This window comes from Triturus cristatus, chromosome 4_2, assembly GCF_964204655.1.
Source record: "Triturus cristatus chromosome 4_2, aTriCri1.1, whole genome shotgun sequence".
Lineage (NCBI taxonomy): Eukaryota > Metazoa > Chordata > Amphibia > Caudata > Salamandridae > Triturus > Triturus cristatus.
The window spans coordinates 641,186,540-641,206,208 of record NC_140586.1 but is presented as its reverse complement, the minus strand read 5'-3'; the positions used below and the strand labels follow the sequence as shown (position 1 = coordinate 641,206,208).

Here is a 19,669-nt window from a genome sequence, read left to right as displayed (position 1 = left end):
GGCAAATTCAGTTTTGCATGTTAAAAGCTTGGTTATTTCGTATTTAACATGACAAAAAGGGGTAGTGTAGGTCACCGTATTGATTCCATGAATACATGCTTTGCATGTTTTGCATTTGAAAAAACCTTTGTGTGTTTGTAGCCACAAGGTTTTTTCCATGATTTCAGGGTTAGTTGATACCAGACAATCCCTCATAGAAGGAGCCTTGCTGTAGGTAATGTACACCCTCTGCGGTAGCAGGGGTCCTATTACCGGATCACACAAAACTAAAGGCCAACATGATTGGATAATTTTGTGGATTGCCTTATGTTGTTTGCTGAAACCCATGATAAGGCGAAATTCTTCCTTCAGCTTGGTCCTATCAGTGACATAGTTGCTCTCAGAGTTTTTGGCTGATTGTTTATCTTGCAGTAGAATGTTTCTGTCCACAGCCGCAGTTTTGGAGATAGCTAGTTCTAGAATTTTAGGTGAGTATCCCCTTTCAAGGAATCTATTCTTACTGGATTCTTGGGCTATAGACAGATCAGTGATGTTGCTGCATACCCGCTTCAGACGTAGCATTTCTCCATATGGGATGCTATTTACAAGATGTTGGGGGTGAGAGCTATCCGCATGAAGGATAGAGTTACCAGCTGTTTCTTTTCTGTATATGCGAGTTTCTAGTCTATTGTTATGCACATATATTTGTGTGTCCAAGAAATTGACTGCAATGTCACTGATGGTAGCTGTAATGTCACTGATGGTAGCCGTAAAGTGAAGATTGAGTTGATTACAGTTAAGATTATCAACAAACTGTTGCGCTCCTTCTGTGCTGCCCTGCCACACTATGAATAAATCGTCATTGTAGTGGAGCCATATTTTGATGTTGCTCTCAACAATGTGTTGGTAGTCGATGTTGAGGACCAGCTTTTCCCACCAGCCCATGTTGAGGCATGCGTAACTTGGGGAAAAGCTGGCCCCCATGGCTACTCCCCATATCTGTTGAAACAGGAGATTGTTAAACATGAAAATGTTGTTTGTGAGGCAAAACTCAATCATGGATATTAACATTTCACTGTGCAACAAAAATTCTACTTCGCGCTGTGCCAGAAAAAAATCTGATTGCATTAATACCATCTGGATGTCGAATACTGGTATACAAGGAGGAGATATCTAGTGCCAACATAAGATAGTCATTTTGCCATTTGAACCCCTGAATTTTTCTTATAAAGTCACTCGTGTCACGTACATATGACGGCAATTTTTTGACAAAGTCCTGTAAGAAATAATCAACATATTTGGATGTATTTTCAAGGAGTCCTTCTTTAGCAGTTATGATAGGTCGTCCTGGTGGGTTGGAGATGTTCTTGTGGATCTTAGGGATGAAATAAAGGGACGGTGTTATGGGGTTGTCTTTTCTCAAATATTTATATTCATCTTCGCTAATTAGATCTCTCCTTCTCCAACATGATAGTTTGTTAAAATAATCCTGGTACGTTGATTTGAGATGAGCCGTATTGGTGCGGCTGTAGCAGTCTCTGTCATTCAATTGTCTGAATGCTTCAGTTTTGTAGTCTTCCTGGGCCCATAGTACTATGTTGCCTCCTTTATCGCTGTTGCGAATCACAATTTCTTTGTTGACTTTTAACTTAGTCATGAGATTGTTGTATTTGATTTCTTTTTCACGATATTGTCTCTTGGCCATCAAAGTTGTTTTGTTAAGTCTTTTGATTTTGGTTGTCACTGCTTCGTGAAATGCATCGATGGAGTCATGCATAGTGATAGGATTAAAGTTGGATTTGGGTTTGAATTGAGTCAATGCAGTCTTTGCAGCCGGTATATTTATTGTCTCGTTGTCGGCTTTCTGTGTAGGGTTGGGGGTTTGTCTTCCATCCCACAAATCTTGTAACTCCTGGGTTAGGGAAAGGTTTGTATCATTGATGTTTTCTAGGTTTACTTGTTCACCTATTGACGTTCGGTTACTGTTGCTTTCCTCTGAACCCCTAAGTATGTGAAATTTCTTTAGTTTCAGTTTCTAACCCCTTTGTAAACATCCATTCTCGTGGAAGCGTAGTCAAAGTTTTTCGCTGGGCAGAAAGATAGACCTAAGCTTAAGATTTCAGTCTCCGGCGTGGCTTGCAGCAGAGGACGATGGCCGCAGCCTAGTGCGGCTCCCGTGTCCAAAGCCCACTTCCGCATCGATCCTGGCACTAATCCTGGCGAGAACCAGACATATACCCCTGGAGGCGGCACCCAAGTGGTAGGGGCATCGCCTAAGACTGATATCGGCGGGTGGCAGACGTGGCGGCTGGAGGACTCGGTGCTACGTGTATGCGGCCTGCAGAGGAAGCCGGAGCCGGGTCCTTGCGTGGCATCCTGTTGGCCCGGGAGAGTCAGAGCCGGCGCGGTCTCGTCCCGGAGACCGGAGACTCCGGAAACCTGAGGCGGGGGTGCTGCGGCCACTGATCCGGCACAGTGAGGTGGACGGCTGGTGAGCGATCGACGGCGTGCCGTGGGACCCTGTGCAGTGCAGCGGGAGCGGTCCCGTGCGGTCCGGGGCATCACCCTGGGCAGAGGGACTCAGGCCTGAGGCTGCAGGCTCAGTGGCGGTGTCCCGTGGAGGGGGAGACGACTGCCGCGGTCATCTGGCGGCATTGTAGCGGTGAATGGGGGAATCCCTGCCCCCCCCCTCCCCTGTGGACACAAAGGCCTGCTCTGAGAGGCGCCGGGGCACTGTATTGTGGCACGAGAGACGGCGAATTCAACGTCCCGACCCCACCGCAGGCTCGGGCGCTAGAACTTCTTTCGGGCGTTGGCCCCTGCGGTGGCGCTTTGCGATCGGCGTGCCTCGGGCGGCCGTGTAGAGCGCCGGAGAACACCTGCCCTGGCCCCTAAGGCAGAGACTGTGCAGTGAGGGCCCTCACGGCAGACCGGGTCCCGTTGTACCGGGGACTTGCGTCTGGAGGTGTGCTTCAGATACCTGGAGGCAGCGGCGGGTAGCCAGTGAAACCGACAGGCCGCGCGTGGGAGACCTCGTGGCAGGCGGCAGCGATTGCTGGGCCCGGCTGCGCCTCACCCCCCTCCTGGAGTTCCGAATTGGTGAGGGGCACTACCACTCGCGTTGGCCACTATGGGAGGCAAGGGGCAGCGTGGGGGGATGCACAACAAACTTGAGAAATTTGCGTACCGGAAGGACCAAATGGATTCACCCCCCCCCCCCCCCCCCTCCCCCCCCCCCCCGACAAGCCTAAGGAACTCACCCTTCATGACGTAATGGCCACACTAACCCAGATGCAGGTATCAATATGGACCATCTCGATGGACATCACGCTGCTGAGGGCCGATGTGTCCAAAATAAGTATGAGACTGTCAGATGTAGAAACAACTGCGGCGACTCTAACTAGCGATGCGGCGGAGTGAAAAAGAAGATACAGACACTGGAACTGGTCAATTTTTCAATTTATTATGTTTTGGCACTCCGAAGAGGTCCACATGAAACAAGATACACAAATACAAATACACATTCTCAAAGTAAAAATGACAACTACAACATTTTCCACTGGACAAGATAATCAGCGACACATACCTCCATATTTCATCAATACATAGCTAAAAAACCTTTAAAAAAGTTAAAAATATTGAAGCAAAACATTTCATTTGGAGGAGTTTATAAGGCCTGCAAAAAAGAATTTACATTGAGGATACCCAATTGTAAGCATATTGATCTTAACCACTTCGAACGAAGTGGACGCAATGCAGGACATATAAACAGTACATGAGAACGATCCTGAGCAGACATATTACAAAAGTTACATGTGGGAGAGGACCCATGCCATTTTGCCAAAAGAGTATTTAGGGGCAGCAAGTCCTGCCTTAAGAGGAACCAAAATCTCCGAACACCATGAGGTAGATTCCAGGTGACATAGGGTTGGGCAAGCTTCATTGAGTATGTGTTTGCAAGGAGATCACCTCCCCTCTTTACTAGCATGGACTTCTTGTCCAACGTGAAGCAAAGAGCCCAAGAAGCCGGTTTCAAAAGAGATTTTAGCTGGGAAGGGGAAATAGTAAAAAGGGTACTCTCTTCCAATTCAAGAAGTGCCACAGCCTTTCTAAAGTTCTTAACAATTAGGGAGTACTCTCTTAAGCTACCCAACAATTCCCCCTTGAGAAGGGATCTCAAAGTCCCTGTTCCTCCTCTAGCCAGGCTGGCAACCCATCGTACTAGAGCGGCCAGGCCCTGCACCCAACTACTACGGAGACCGAATTCAAGTCTACAGGCAGCCACAGAACAGGCGGGGTTGAGAGAAGTTATAGACCTTAATAATTTTCCTTCTACCGTCTGTAGAAAACCCCAGTGCTTTAAGTCAACCAGTTCCATTCCGTACAAGAGGGTTGATGGAATTTTTGCCCTATAGACCTCCAGTAAACAAGCAAAGTGTCTTCTCCCTGTGGCGGAATAAAGAGCGCTCAGACTTTTGCCTTGGGACAGGGCTTTACGGGAATTATTATCGATATGAGGCTTCTCGCTCATGTTGGCAGAAATTATTTTTCCTAAGAAGGTATATGTCTTAACCACCTCCAATTTCTGACCACCAACTGACAACCAAAATTCTCTGATTTAGATTTTTTCTTCCCTGTAATGCACATAATTTTGCTTTTTGTGGCATTTATCCTCATGTAGTGGGTCTCTGCAAAAAGATGTAAAGCCTGCAGACGATTAGCTAATCCCTTAGGTGTTAAATCTAGGATAAGTATGTCGTCTGCATATAGGAGGCAGGAAATAGAAGATCCCCCCCACTACCGGGGCTATGCCAACACAAGATGAAAGCGAAGCTGGAAGGTCAGCAATGTACAGGGAGAACAGTAATGGGGCCAGTAGACAACCCTGTTTTAATCCATTAATGGAGGGAATAACCCGCGATAAACCCCTTTCTCCACCTTGTAACACTCGGCACCAAGTGTCCGTGTGTAAAGACCGCACCAGATCTAATAGAAGAGGGGGCATGCCCAAGTCAGATAGCTTTCTCCACAGCGAGGGCCGATCAACTTTGTCGAATGCTGTGGAAAAATCAATGAAAGCCGCATACACTCCTCCTCCCCGAACTTATATATTTGTCCGAAATAACCTGAAGGGCTGTGACGTTATCCAATGTACCATGCCCCTTAGGGAAGCCGGTTTGTTCAAGGGGTAATATCTGATTCGCATCAACCCAATCCGTAATTAGCGATAGGAGACATTTGGAAAATACTTTTCCAATGGCATCGAGAAGGGCTATCTGGCGATAATTCATTGGCTTATCCCTATCGCCCTTCTTGAATAATGGAACCAATATGCTCCCCTTCCAAGACGAAGGCACAGTTTTACTAATGAAGCAAGATCTAAATAATGGAAAAAGAATCTTGCTCCATAAAACAGGGTCCTGCTTCAATACCGATATGGGAAGTTCATCAGGCCCCATTGCTCCAGAGGAACGCATGTCCTTAATGGCCATTTCAATAGTATTCTCTGAAGGGGCGTCAATAGAAAACTCATCTTCTTTAGTAGACCCCTTACATTCTACCCTTGCGCCGTTCCCAGCATACAGGTTGGAAATGAAAGTGACCCATGACAATTCAGCAATGGGAATAGGGAGGGGGCTAACTCTTACTCCACAACCCTCCCCAATGAGTGACCAGAATTGTCTAACTTTGCCATGAACTGCGGCCTCCCGTAGACTTATCCAGAGTGAATCTTCTTTTTCTTTTTTAAGTTTCTTCCTAATTCTGCTTCTCCTTCTTTTTAACAGGTATATTTTATTATTTATTTCAATAGATCTACGCAAAAATTGCTCCCGCACTAATTTATTTATTTCCTTATTTAGGAGGGTAATCGGTCTAGAAACATAAATCTTTTTTACAGAAGAGCTAGACCTTTTGGCAACTCGGATGACCTCCTTCATAAAATTCTCAAAGTGAATTATTTCAGAACCCTGCCAATCATTCAGTTCTAGAATTGTTTTACCTAGAATACACTCCAGGCCCTTCTTGGCTTTAAAGTTCCAAAAACATCTTCCAGAGTCCTTATAAAAGTTAACTACATCACTGTTAAGGGACCATGAATCGGAATTAGAAGGTTGTAATGAGAGGCTTATAGTAATCACATTGTGGTCACTAAATGATGTCGGAGAGACCACCAGATCCTTCACTAAGGAGAAAATACAATAGTTGGTGATTACATAGTCCAGAATTGACTCACTTTGGGAGGATCTATGAGTATATTTTGCAGGGACATCAGAGGGAAGCCTACCGTTCACTATTAACCCCTCCGCCGCTGAAAGTTCTTCTAGCAACAGCTTCCCTCTCTTATTAGTTTTAATTTTATTTGGGAAGAGAGATTGAGGAATAAGATAGGCTTCTTCTTTACATTTGTTTCTATATAGCTCTAAGCTAGAGTTAGAAACTTTACAATTAAAATCACCTACTAACAACACATAGGGGGGAGGTTCTAACTCTTTAATCTGTTTAATGTACGAAAAGACTTGCTTCAATAGAATATTAAAACATTCATCCGGGGGGATGTATGCGTTTATTATTACCAGAGGATTATTGTTTCCCATACTGGTTAGACTACAAAGGGTCACCGCCTGAAAGAGGTTGCTTAGGTCAGCATAATGGGTGAAGTTCCACTTTAATCTATTGGACAGAAGGCACGCAATTCCCCCTTTTGCATACCCTTTCTTCGAAGGAGAGGCCATTGCCTCAAGGACAAAATAATCTCTCCCTGCACACAATCTACTAGCACACCAAGTCTCTTGGATGCAAATCACACTAGCGTTCAGAGAGAACAAGTACTGTAATTTCTCGGGACTATTATTTATCCCGGCAGCGTTCCAAGAGAGAACTTTTAAATTACTGCTAAAGATGTTGAAAAAGTTTGGGGTTGTCTATGGATTTACTAGACAAAGCACCGGGCAGCCAATTCCACAGCTGGTTATCTTCTATTGGGAGGGTGTTCTGAATTAACGGGGCAGGCATTACATGCGTCACCAAACGTGTGCTTTTCGAAACCCAAATCTTTAAATCATCAAATGAGGGAGGGGGACCATCTTGGCCAGTGCCCTGCTGAGAGAGTCTATTATAAGGGAAACTATCTCTTCCAGAAGACAAAACAGGTAATACATCAATTCCCCTACACTGGAAGTTCTCAGCCTGTTGCAATATAAGATTTACTATAAGTTTGGAATAGAACTTTACCCTGACATAGGGCGCGGCAACTGTTCCTGATATGGAGACTAAATCAATATTGTTAGATTGGATTAACTTTAGACTCTCTATGTCTTTGAAATACTTAAGTAACCATGCTCTATTTAAAGGCAGATCAAAATCAAATAACGATAGAAAATCCACAGTCCATGTATCTACAAAAACTTCTGGTACTTTTATCGGCAGATGATGAGGCCATACAACGCCATCACCTGAGGCATGAAAAGTAGGAGCAGAAGGATTAAGAGCCACAGATACAATAGGGACTGATCTAGTCATCTCTGCTACGGGGAAAGGGATCGTCAATCCTCCTACATCTAATAGGGGGCCTCCCACAGGAGAGATTGAACACTTGGGACCCACCCGCGCGATCCCGCGTCTCGGGAGAAGTGCCACTCCTTTTCTGCGCCCGCGGGCGCTGGTGTCAAGGGGGGGCGGAGCCACAAAGGATTGTGGGGCCTGTAGTCCCCCCGCTCTGCGGTCGCGGTATAGAGTGCGACGGCGGGGGGGACCAGACAGCAGGAACACACAGGTAATATCCCCCAAGTGCTCCGCGAGTCCAAAGTGCGGCAAATTGGCTCCAAAAAAACGCGTTTAGGCAATGTAATTACCCCCCAATGCTCCGCAAGAGAAAGCACGACAAACTTGCTCCAGAAAGTGGCGTTAAGCAATTCAGTCAACCAGACAGTCCTGACAGATCACGCAAATCGTGCGGATCATATAGATATTCATTCAGCTGGGCAATTCCAATTCCAATTCCAGTGGTTGATCCTCCAAACAGCCCCCACAAACCCACCTTGACCAGCCAACATGCAGGGAGAAGGCGATATGACTCCTGCCTCAATCTAGCTGCACCGCTCACCAGATAGAAACGGGAAGGGGGAACACCTCTCCCACTGTGAAAACCAGCAACAGCAGCAATGGCAGTGACAATGGCCAAGTCCGAGGATTCTGAAGACAGAACCGCAGGAAATTGCGTCTTAACAAGTCCCACCAAGTCCCAACAATTAGCGCCAACGCCACCGCTGCACTCACGGGACTCCCGGGTATTCCCGCCCGTCCACTCGTCCGCTCATTCGCTGCACACTGCCCGCTGCCCGCTGCTCAAGGGATGCCGCTCGGGACTTGGTCCACTTCAAAGTCCCCCCGGAGATTGGAGACTGGAACACCCGGTCGGCGTTTTTCAGAACAGCTCAAACCGCTCGTGGCCGCTGTGGCTGCTGCGGCCGCACACACGGCTCACACCTCACTACTGCTGTGGCGGCTCACTGGAGCTCTGCTGCTCTCTGCTGAACTACACCACACCTGGTCCAAAAACAGCTGCTGGAAAAGATTGATGACCAGGAAGGACGGTCTAGACGGAATATTGTACGCGTGGTGGGTGTGCCGGAGAGCGAGCGGGGGCCGGCTCTGGACCTCTTGATAGAAAACCTCATTACGGACCAGCTGCAGCCACGCGGGCTTTCAAAATTTTTCTCGGTGGAAAGAGCGCATCGAGTGCCCGGAGGTAGGCCTAGACCAGGGGCCCCCCCGCGACCGATCCTGGCGCGTATATTTAACTTCCGTGACAGGGACGCTATCCTGCAAGCAGCACGTACCGCCCCCCCCGCTGAAGGTGGACAACTGTACAGTAACCCTATATCCGGATTATACCACAGCAGTGATGAAGCAGCGTCGCGATTTCATGTCCATAAAAAAGGAGCTGCGCACCCGTGAACTAAAGTATGCGATGCTATATCCAGCCAAATTGCGGGTGGAGGCGGAGGGGCGAACATGGTTCTTCCACACACCGGCGGAGGCTACGGAGTGGTTGGAGGAATGGCGCCCTGCGAGGGACGTTGGCCGCGGAGGACGAGACCTTAAACAGCGTTTTCGATCCTCGGGAGCTCCGGAGAACACTGGCTCAGAGGACCTGAAGCACGCACCGCTGGAATGAACTGAAGGGGACATACTGGTCTGCTAAACGGTGTTGGAGGTAAAGGGTTTGAGGGGATCCCTGAGGCCGCGAGCGGGGGGCTTCCTTCAGGACTTTGGATGACTGACTTTTTTGCTGTCATGAACAACTGGTTTCTCGCATTGACCCACAATTGGATGAAGGGTGAGGGTGACGGGCCGGGAGCAGCTCATCCCCTACATGCAAGTACCAAGTTATGGGAACTAAGCGCTCTGCTAATTTGGGGTGGCGGGTAGTTCGAAATCCGCTGGGCAGGGTGGCAGGGAGAGGGGTGGTGGTATGGGGGCAACAGGAGGAAGTTGTTCTATGTTTTGTTTTCAGTTTTAACGTTACACATTGGCGATTGATGCGTGCTATGTTTGCTATGGGACAGGGGATAAGTGTACATTTTTTGCAATTTAATGTTACCTTGTATGACGACAGGAGCGCAAATGCCCACTTTAGAAGTCCATAATAGCTCAGAAGTGGGGAGTCCACATTCGCCCAGCCCCGTGTTTAAAGTCCTGTCTTGGAATGTGAACGGCTTGGGTGACAAAATCAAACGAGGGCTGGTCTTACAATATATCAAGCGCAGGGGTCCAGCAGTGGCACTCCTGCAGGAAACGCATCTAGTGGGTACGACTACAAAGGCACTGGATAGATGGGGTTATAAAATGCTTGTACATTCTGAATATACGTCAGGCTCGCGTGGGGTGGGCATCCTAGTCAATAAACGGTTCCCAATAATCATTGTCGACTCACGCAGGGGAGACTACGGACGCTTTGCGGCGGTGACCTGCCAGTGGGAGGGGACCATATATAACTTAGTGACGGTGTACGTCCCCCCTACGCTCCATCAGGCAACTTTGCAGGCATTGGGAGAGTTTTTACTGACGCTGCCGCAAGGGGAACTAATAATAGGCGGGGACTTTAACGCGACGATAGACCCGGCAATTGACAGGCTACCCGCCAGGGACCCGGGTAGTACTACCCCCAAGCTGCTTGAATTTATGGAGGCGCTGGGCCTCATAGACACCTGGAGAGCCTACTATCCAGAGGAGCGGCAGTACACTTTTCACTCAGGGGTGCACAACAGTCTCTTCCGAATTGACTACATCTTTTCATCGGCGACAGGGTTGAGGGGGATCACAGACATAACACACCTGCCCAGGGGCATTTCAGATCACTCCTCATCGCGTATGCCGCCTTCACCCCACAGAGTCGTAGGGTATTCCCAATTTACCCTGGATACCTCAAAATTCCCAAAATTAACAAAGCTCTTCTTGTAGCAACAAAACAGTATTTTCCAGAAAATAAAGACTCAGTGACTAGCCCAACGACATTGTGGGAGGCGTACAAAACGGTCCTTCGGGGACAGGCCATCTCGATGGTGGCTGATCACAAGAAAAACCAGCAAAGCGAGATACGCGACCTTGAAGAGGGGGTCGAGAGGGCCGAAGCTGACCACGCAGCACACATTGGGGAGGACACTACACATAGCTTACTTCTGGCTCAACAAGAATATAAGTCCTATGTTTGGGAGGCGGCAAAAACCAGACACGCTACGACGCAACATACGATCTACAAACTAGGGGACAAAGCGGGTAGACTGTTAGCTTGGCTGGAGAAAAAGGAGCGTGCGGCCCGATGGGTGGCACAGCTACAGTTAGAAACGGGTGGTTTTACGTCAGAGCCTCGGCGTATTGCAGAGGCCCTGGCGATGCATTATAAAAAGATCTATACTCCGGAGGCCACGTCCACTGTTATGGACAATCTGGCGTTCCTCAGAAATATTGCCATGCCCGCGTTGGCCCCGTCCGAGATGGAGGCCTTAGACAAAGACCTGACCACGCCATCGCCTCCCTCCGTACAGGGAAGGCGTTGGGACCCAATGGAATTCCAGTGGCATTCTATAAGAAAGCTGCAACTTACATCGTACCGCATCTATTGGGCATGTACACGGACAGCTTAAAGAACGGGATACTACCACACGATCAGAGACTGGCCACCATAGTAGCCATCCCCAAGCCTAATAAACCACCACATGAGTGCGCCTCCTATCGCCCGATTTCACTCCTGAATGCTGAGGCAAAGATTCTGGCAAACGTTTTGGCTATGAGACTGCAGCCGCACCTCGCCACGGTTATACACCCGGATCAATCTGGGTTTATGCCAAACCGGAATACAGCCCTTAACCTGCGACGGCTGCATGGCGTCCTGGCGCACCGCTCCTCGATTGAGGAGGATGCGGTCATTCTCTCCTTGGACGCGCGGATGGCGTTTGACTTGGTGGAATGGCCTTTCCACTTTGCTGTTCTTCGCCACTTGGGCTTTGGCCCCAAGATCTGCGCTTGGATCCAACTCTTATATACCAGGCCTATGGCGCAGGTGGTCGTCAATGGACATATCTCGAGCACCTTCCCACTGGGGCGGGGACGCGACAGGGCTGCCCCCTTTCCCCACTTCTCTTTGCCCTGGTTCTAGAGCCGCTGGCGGCTTGGGTGCGACAGGACCCGGTCCTCCGTGGCCTAAAGTGGACACCGGAATGGGAGGACCGCATCTCTCTATATGCGGACGACGTCCTTCTATACTTGGCTTCACCGGCGCGCTCGATATGCTGCCTCCTAGACATCTGTACGTCGTATGGGCGGGTGTCCGGCTATACGATAAACTGGGAAAAATCCTATCTGTATGTGCTCCAGGGCTCCCCGCCGCAACTCCCTAGGGGGTGTGAAATTCGGGTGGCAGCTGAAGGTTTTAAGTACTTAGGAATATACGTGACGGCGGACGAAGCGAAATTTGTCGCGGAAAATCTAACGCAACCCCTGGTCCGATTTCGGCACAATGTTAGGCACTGGCGTTCTCTGCCTCTGACACTTCTGGGACGTGCTGCCCTTTTTAAAATGATGGCACTTCCCAGATTTCTTTACCTGCTCCAGAATACGCCCTTTCCGGTTGCTCCTGCATATTTTAAGGCCATAAACGCAGAGGTGACTAGCTTACTGTGGGAAGATAAGACTCCATGGATTGCGCTTCACAAACTGACCAGAGGATGGTACGACGGAGGTATCGCCCTCCCTGATATTAAGGTATACTACTGGGCCTCACAGCTTATGGTAATCAACCAATGGCTGCACGCGCCGGGGAATGATCCGGCTTATCGTATGGATCGTCAGCTGCTGGGGACTGGAGGGGTTATGGGGGCGCTCTACAACCGCACTCGGAATCGCGGCCCTACAGGTCCGACGGCGCATACTCTGCGGGTGTGGTTCGAGGCGCAACGTGCACTTGGCTGGTTGGGGAGGATAACTCAGGCCACACCGCTCTGGTACTCGAAACAATTGGGAGTGCTGCGTACTACCCAGGGGTTTCAAAAATGGGATTTGATTGGAATATCAAGGGTTGGTGATCTCTGGAAAAAGGAGGACATAGTCACGTTTGCCCATCTGCAGGCGGAGTATGATCTGGCGGATACCGAGAATTTTCGCTATTTGCAAATCAGGCACGCACTCCGGGCGGTACTTTTGCCCGGGACCCGGCTGGCGGAGTCTTCGCCTCTGGAGGATAGACTCCTCATGGAGCATCTGACTGAGGGCCACGTCCCTGACCTATCGGAAGGTGATAAATAATCAGCCAGATCCATTTCTAGCCCTTAAGGCTAAATGGGAGACAGAACTGGGAACGTTTGACGAGACAGACTGGCAGGCGGCCCTTTCCTCCCCTAAGTAGGTGGGGATTTCATCCAAGCTGAAGCTGGTCCAATTAAAGATTCTGCACCGCACATATTATACATGCACACTTCTATATAAACTTAAACGGACGGACTCGCCGCTTTGTCTTAGGCAATGTGGTGCGGACGGCAGTCTCTTCCACACTCTGTGGGAATGCCCTATCATAGCCCAGTACTGGAGGGCGATCCTGAGCACACTCTCCCAGGTGACAAAAGTTGCGGTGCTTCCGGAACCGAGGAGATGTCTCCTCAATGTATGGGAACCTACAGACCTTAGCTGCACGGCACAACTCTGAGTGATGCTGGGACTACTATTGGCGAAGCGAAACATAGCTCAAAGATGGGGATCCAGGCAGCCCCCTACCCTTTCCCAATGGTGTAAGGATATGGACACCACAATGGTCGTGGGAAAAACTGTGTACACCCATAGAGGCTGTCCAAACAAATGGGTACAGGTATGGGGAGGGTGGAATACGTACAGAGGAAATATCTGTGAACCCCCACGTGAAACCTCAGAGTTGGACCTAAGTGATTGATAATAAACCGTTGACCATCAAGTGGATTGAGACTTGTTGTATATACTCCGGGATGCAACGGAAGGCCAGTGCGATGCCCCACATAACAGCAATGTTAAATTATGGTTGAGCTGCTCTCTGCATGTCTGTACACACTCCAATGTTAGAACTGTTGCCTTACTCAATGCCAATGTATGTTGATTTATGTGGAAAATTTTCAATAAAAAGATTTTCAAAAAAAAAAAAAAAAAGATTTCAGTCTCCTCAGGGCATAAATCTATTTTGGAAAGGTTGATGACAGTGTTGTTGGTTATATTTATCTTCGTTTCCAATAACCTCGTCCCCTCCTTTTGTTGCCGGCGTCTTCTATTCGCTTTACGCCTTTGCCTTCGTTTGAAGTTGGCGTTGGTCCTGCAAAGTTTTTTTTAGCCCTTGGTCTGAGAGTTGATCTTCTCTCTTCGCACAAAAAATTCAATTCTTCCCCTGGGGAGGGTTTGTTTTGTGTAGATGTGGATTCAAGTACTCGCATTTCCGATTCTGAGTCACTCCCTGCTGCCGAGCTAAAATCCGATTGTGTCGTTTCAATGTTCACTCTGGTTGTTGTTGTTTTAGTTCTAGAGACTCTGAGGGCATCATATTTTTTGAAAATGTAAATATTTGGCCTAATTCATAATCGTTTTTGTCCCTTATGAATTTCACAGCTTTGCGTTCTTTAATTTTGTCTTCCTCTTTCTTGAGCCTTATGAGCATCTCTTTACGAAGTTTGGTAGTTTCCTCAGTAGCGGTAATTTTGTCAAGATCATCATTGATTTCATCGATTTCAATCAACAGCCTGGCTCGATCTATGTCTGCATATTTTATTAAAATGAGTGTTAGCTTCCGAGAGGAGTCGAGGTTACATTCAGCCCATTCGCGCATGAGATCTGGGTTCGGATCTTCATATGTGGGAGCAGTAAGTATACGCAAGCCTCGTGGTATTCTCCCCACTTCGATATATCGTTGCAATGAACGTGACTTCCACCACTTACTTTGTTCTGCCCGCATTTTCTTCTCTAGCATTTTGAATTTGTTCTTTGAGTTCGTTTCAGTTGTGCTCGCTGTTTCAGTTGGTTTAAGGATGCGTGTGGTCTGAGGGGTATCGGAAAACATTTCCGTAGCAGCCGCCTCCCTCTCTCTCACCATGTCCGACGACATTTCGGAAAGTGTAAATAATCGTGTGAAGAAAGGAATCGCTAATGCGGTCGTCTCCACTGAACTGCACACTTCTCCACCCCAGAATCCTCAGACAGTCCTACCTGGAATTCTTCCGAGTTCGCCTTGTCCTCCGACTCGGTGTCCTACGGGTTGATCCAGGATCCAGACGAGTGGTCTAGTTCTAGGGGGTCTGGCGTCTGTTTCCTTCACGTACTGTTGTACTACCGGGTTGCCCCAGAAGTGTTGATCCACTGAAGACGCCGACCAAAACGGAGAAGGGATCTGTGTAAGATCGAGTGGATTCGAACTGTCTAAAATATGACTTCTTTCTAGCAGGGTTCCAAATGCACAGGAAGCCAATGATGGGCACAGACCCGAAGTAGGTGCTTGCGATATTTTTTATTTTTCCATTTGTCATCGATACGCGTTTCGGCTCGGGCGAGCCTTGTTCACTCAACATGGATACATTTTGTGCGTGAATTTAAAGTGACCGTCCATAAAAAACTGTTACCCCACGCGATCTGTGACCAAATAGACATAGACAAAATACTAGCGCGTTGTAAATTGTTACATGTGCATTTCTGTAGTACAATCTGGGAGTTGAAAAAATACTTTACAAACATCCTAATTTAATGGAGTTGTGCATCTCATATTGTTGTAATCATATGCTCTTACGCAAATGGTATGCCTAATAAAGTCAAATATCATTAAAAAGTAGTTCAAGGTCATCCTAGGGTAAATTGTCGATATGTGCAAATAACAGTGATGGATGTGAGTACATGATGGTTTAAAAGTGTGGTTGTGGTCTACTTATTCTTCTTAGTGAAAGAAAAAACAAGAACAGAAACAACATGAGAACAGCGAGCACAGATTAAAATACGTAGTAGTACAGTTAAGACTTCAGTTTTCAACAAGTAAGTCAGTGCTGTAAATGTCAGCTAAAAAGTGAATGTAAAATACAGTTTAGAAATCTTTGGTATTACAACACACCAGAATGTAATAAGTCGAGAATTTAAAACGAAAAAGATGACACTATTTGGGGTGAAGTATTTCATACGACAACTGGTATACATCCTACCTAAACGGTGCAAAGATGAAATCGGTAAGTAAGATGACACCCCTTTACAGTTCTGCTGCCAAATGCAGTAATGTGAACAGATAAACAGGCAATGTCCTACCCGATTGGAAAGGCTGAGAAACCAAATTGGTAATCAACCTAGTGGGTATCTATGTTGTAAATATGTTGATATGTACATAACCATTGTTAGACCATATTGTATGACCACCTGAATGATGGATGACAAGAGAATGGGTAAATTAGATAAATAGATGTATAAATATAAATATATACATATATTAAAATTACAAATATAAAATATAGACATGATAAGTTGTATATATTGCATTCTCTAACTTCTTAAGATAAGGGATGTATGTCAGCAGCATTTGGTGAATATATATATGTATGTATGTATGTATGTATATATATATATATATATATGTATGTATATATATACGAACAAGAATCCCGATAGTTGCGTAGAGGCTGTCTTTGTAGGGCGGTCCTCGCATAGGGTATCGGCACCCTCTAATATTCAGTACCCAATTTTCAATATTATGAAAAAAACGCCAGGACACCTTGAAAATGCAGTGTAGTATACTGACTGCACCAGCAACGCGTTGCTGGTGCAGTCAGTACTACTACACTGCATTTTCAAGGTGTCCTGGCGTTTTTTTCATAATATTGAAAATTGGGTACTGAATATGTATATATATATGTATGTGTGTGTGTGTGTGTGTGTGTGTATATATATATATATATATATATATATATATATATATATATATATAACTTTACACCTAGCTCCGGTTACGGGACATGTTTGGCTGATTCGCGGGTGGTCCGAGTTGGGGCTACCGGAAGCCCAATAAATATATTCACTCCGTTCTGCTCCTCCAACAGACGTACTCCACGTGGAGTGTCCGAGTACGTCTGTTGGAGGAGCAGAACGGAGTGAATATATATATATATCTCAGTCCATTCCCATTAAAAAGGCAAGTTCTGCTTAAAAAAGGTTTCTATTTTGGAAGACATTGTAGGAGCATACAGTTGACCCCCGTTACCACTGTGTCCCCCAGCCCGGTCATCTGAAACCCCTCAAATAACATGCTTGCTCTGGTTAGCTTTTAATGTCTTTCTTAGGCCTAGCACACATTAAAGATGTTTAAATTAAACACAGAAATATTCACTCTGTCACATAAATTTGAAATATCTGTGATATTACTAAAGAGAGGGAATATTCATTCATACCTCTCCTAGATCTGTTTGTGACTTCAGCATCTAACCTATATAGTGCATTCTAAAATGTATGTTTTATGGAATAGGTGAAGAAATTGCAAGGCCCAGACGTGCAACACCACCAATTGAGGCAGAAAAGTGAGTATCAAAAACTCATTCCTTCCTACATGATTGCACATGAATGTTTGACCTGACTGAATACAGTATAAATACTTCATTATTTTAGATTGTGTCTTTGCATACTGCTTGGGTTTTAGGCTTTAACCTCACTGGGTGCTCATAAATTATCTGCAGGTTCAATTAGTGGTCTTATTTAAGCCACACTCCATGTATATTGAGATTACTACAAATTATAACTCTGTTTATGTGCATGTACGAAAACAGTAATCCTGATACCTGCTATTCTAATAGTTTTGCAGTACTGGGACAATTTAGATCTATTTTCGTTGTGCAAATAACACTCTAGTTAATTGGTAGCCTTGTGTAGCCAATGTGGCAGTGGAACAGCTGGGCATGTTTAGTACCCGGTTAAAATCTTTTCGTTGATAAATTAGTATTTAATTTCTTCAGATGTTTTTCAGGGACGTTTTTCGTCAATCAATAGTTATTGATCTGTTTGACTCTAAAGCTTTCATAAAAATGTTAACCAGCAGTTGTGCATTTATTTCACATAAAACTATTTATTGTGTTATTGGAGGGGACTATACTACTTGTTTACACTGTATTCAAATAATTTCACTATTTGATATCAAGCATAACACGCACCAGGACATTTAGTCTGGTTCCATAGCTATAAACTATTGCGTATAATCACTTCATTGTGACAGTTTTGGTGGATTTGAATAATCTTACCAGTAAAATCAAAACTTTCAACTAGTTTTGTGTTCACTAAACTTAAGATTCAGTGTGCCAGCAGGCATACATTTCTTTTTTAATTTGGAAATTCCTATTCTTTTAATTTTAAATATATGGACATGGAGGCTTTTTTGTTCATATATACATTTGTTTAAGGGAAGGCATCAGTCATTTAATCCAGCATTGATAGCAAAAACATTTTTGTTGCAAAATTATATATTTCCTTAAGACCTCTCCCTCTCACAAGAACCATTAAAATAAAAGGTGTTTTGCCCTGACACAATTGTTTCCCAAACCTTGTTCCTCCTTGTTATGAGGAGATCTAGACATACCAGTTATATCAGGTTTTTTTTTCCATCTCCTGGACGACCACTGGTTTTCAGGCCTCCTTACCATTACTGTCTTGGAGAGTGGAATTTGCATATTTTGCGTTCTACTTGTCGATCTTTTCTTTACCACATTGGATGACTCTTAGGGTACCTGGTGCTTGCTCACATTACTTTAGTGTTTTCACTCATTTCTTGCCTGCTCATTATTATTATTTTTTATCCTATCCTGTTAATGATTTTTGTGTTTTTAGCGATTTGATCCCAGCAGTTTCCTCAGTGGAGCTGTTGTTGTGTTTCTTTCGAATTTCTTGGTGTTTACAATAAGGATGTTACGCTAGGTAAGCTTAATTGCAATGCGGTCACTGATAATGGATGTGCCTTCCTTTGGCGTGTAGATATTTAAGGTGCTCATCAATTCAGATGTTATTTTTCCATTTACTGTTTACCATCCAAGACCAAACTGCGAGAAAGAAATAGGTCCACGCCTTAAGTTAGAACGTCCTGTAAGTAGAAAGTTAATCATAATTGCTGCTGAGTGGTAGCGGCGCTCAAAACTCTGAGTGGACCTGTCATCTTGGGTCCCTTTGTGGCTTATGGGACTTGCACACACTAGTTTCACACTCTATGTGAACACTTACTCCCTCTTTTTTCATGGCCCAACTCCTCCATCTAAAGTGTGTGCATTGTGAAAACCATACTCTGACTTTACAACAAGATTTGAAGGGACTGAACACCCCCTTAGAGGTTTTGCACAATGCAAAGGTGTATGTAGATAAACATTTAAAAAAAATAGAGGTTAATGACGTGTAAGGTTTATCTTTAGTTTACATTGTCTATGTCTGAAATGGAACTATTTCTGTCTTTGCATTCCTGTTGGCGATCAACCAAGTATATCCATGTAATTTATCATTCTGTCAATATTACAGTCCAGCTATCCATGGTGTACAGAAAATCCAACAATTCATACTAGAAGGAAGGTGAATGCATTTACAGTCCATTCATTGTAGAACCCCACAATGGTTCAAAGGGGCTACCCCCTTCATGTCTGTCTTAGTCTTTGTTGAAGAACCACACTTCTGATGATCCCTTTTATCTCATCCTTTTAAGTATTGGACTTTCTCAAACATCTCATTAATTGGATGTGTACTAGCTGTTTTTCACCTTGCTGGACTGTTTTTTAATTTGTTATGTACCTTTGATATGCAGTTTTTACTATATTTCCTATACCCATTACACTCTCTGCCCCAAAATTTGGCCTTAAACATTATCATTTGTTTTATTTCCCCCCTACCCTAAAAATGACACCTTTCAAATGTTTTGAAAACCATGAACACTAGTATCCATCTTGGTGGTTCTCTCAACTTGGCCACATTGTGAGCTGTATGGAGACAGGTTAATCTTTTATAAAAATATAACATTTAACATGGCTTTTTATAGTAAAGAAATGAAATCTCTAAATACCTTTGGGAATTAACGGTGGGATTGTTTTTTAAAAGATCAAGTGTACACCTTTTTCCTTGTGTTCACATAATAGGTACCAATGAGTTTAACTCTACCAAACTTTACACCATGTGCTCTTTCCCAAAGTGGGAC

The 19,669-nt window shown here is 45.5% G+C and overlaps 1 protein-coding gene across 8 annotated transcripts in view; it reads left to right on the top strand.

Moving 5' to 3' along the window:
- Nucleotides 1–19,669, top strand: part of SGIP1 (SH3GL interacting endocytic adaptor 1) — a 1,140,118-nt gene that overhangs the window by 673,789 nt on the left and 446,660 nt on the right. For all 8 annotated transcript variants that reach the window (XM_085602350.1, XM_085602347.1, XM_085602346.1 and 5 more), the window contains one exon: nucleotides 16,979–17,030. In XM_085602350.1, coding sequence (XP_085458476.1) covers nucleotides 16,979–17,030 — 52 coding nt within the window. The remainder of the gene's footprint in view (nucleotides 1–16,978; nucleotides 17,031–19,669) is intronic.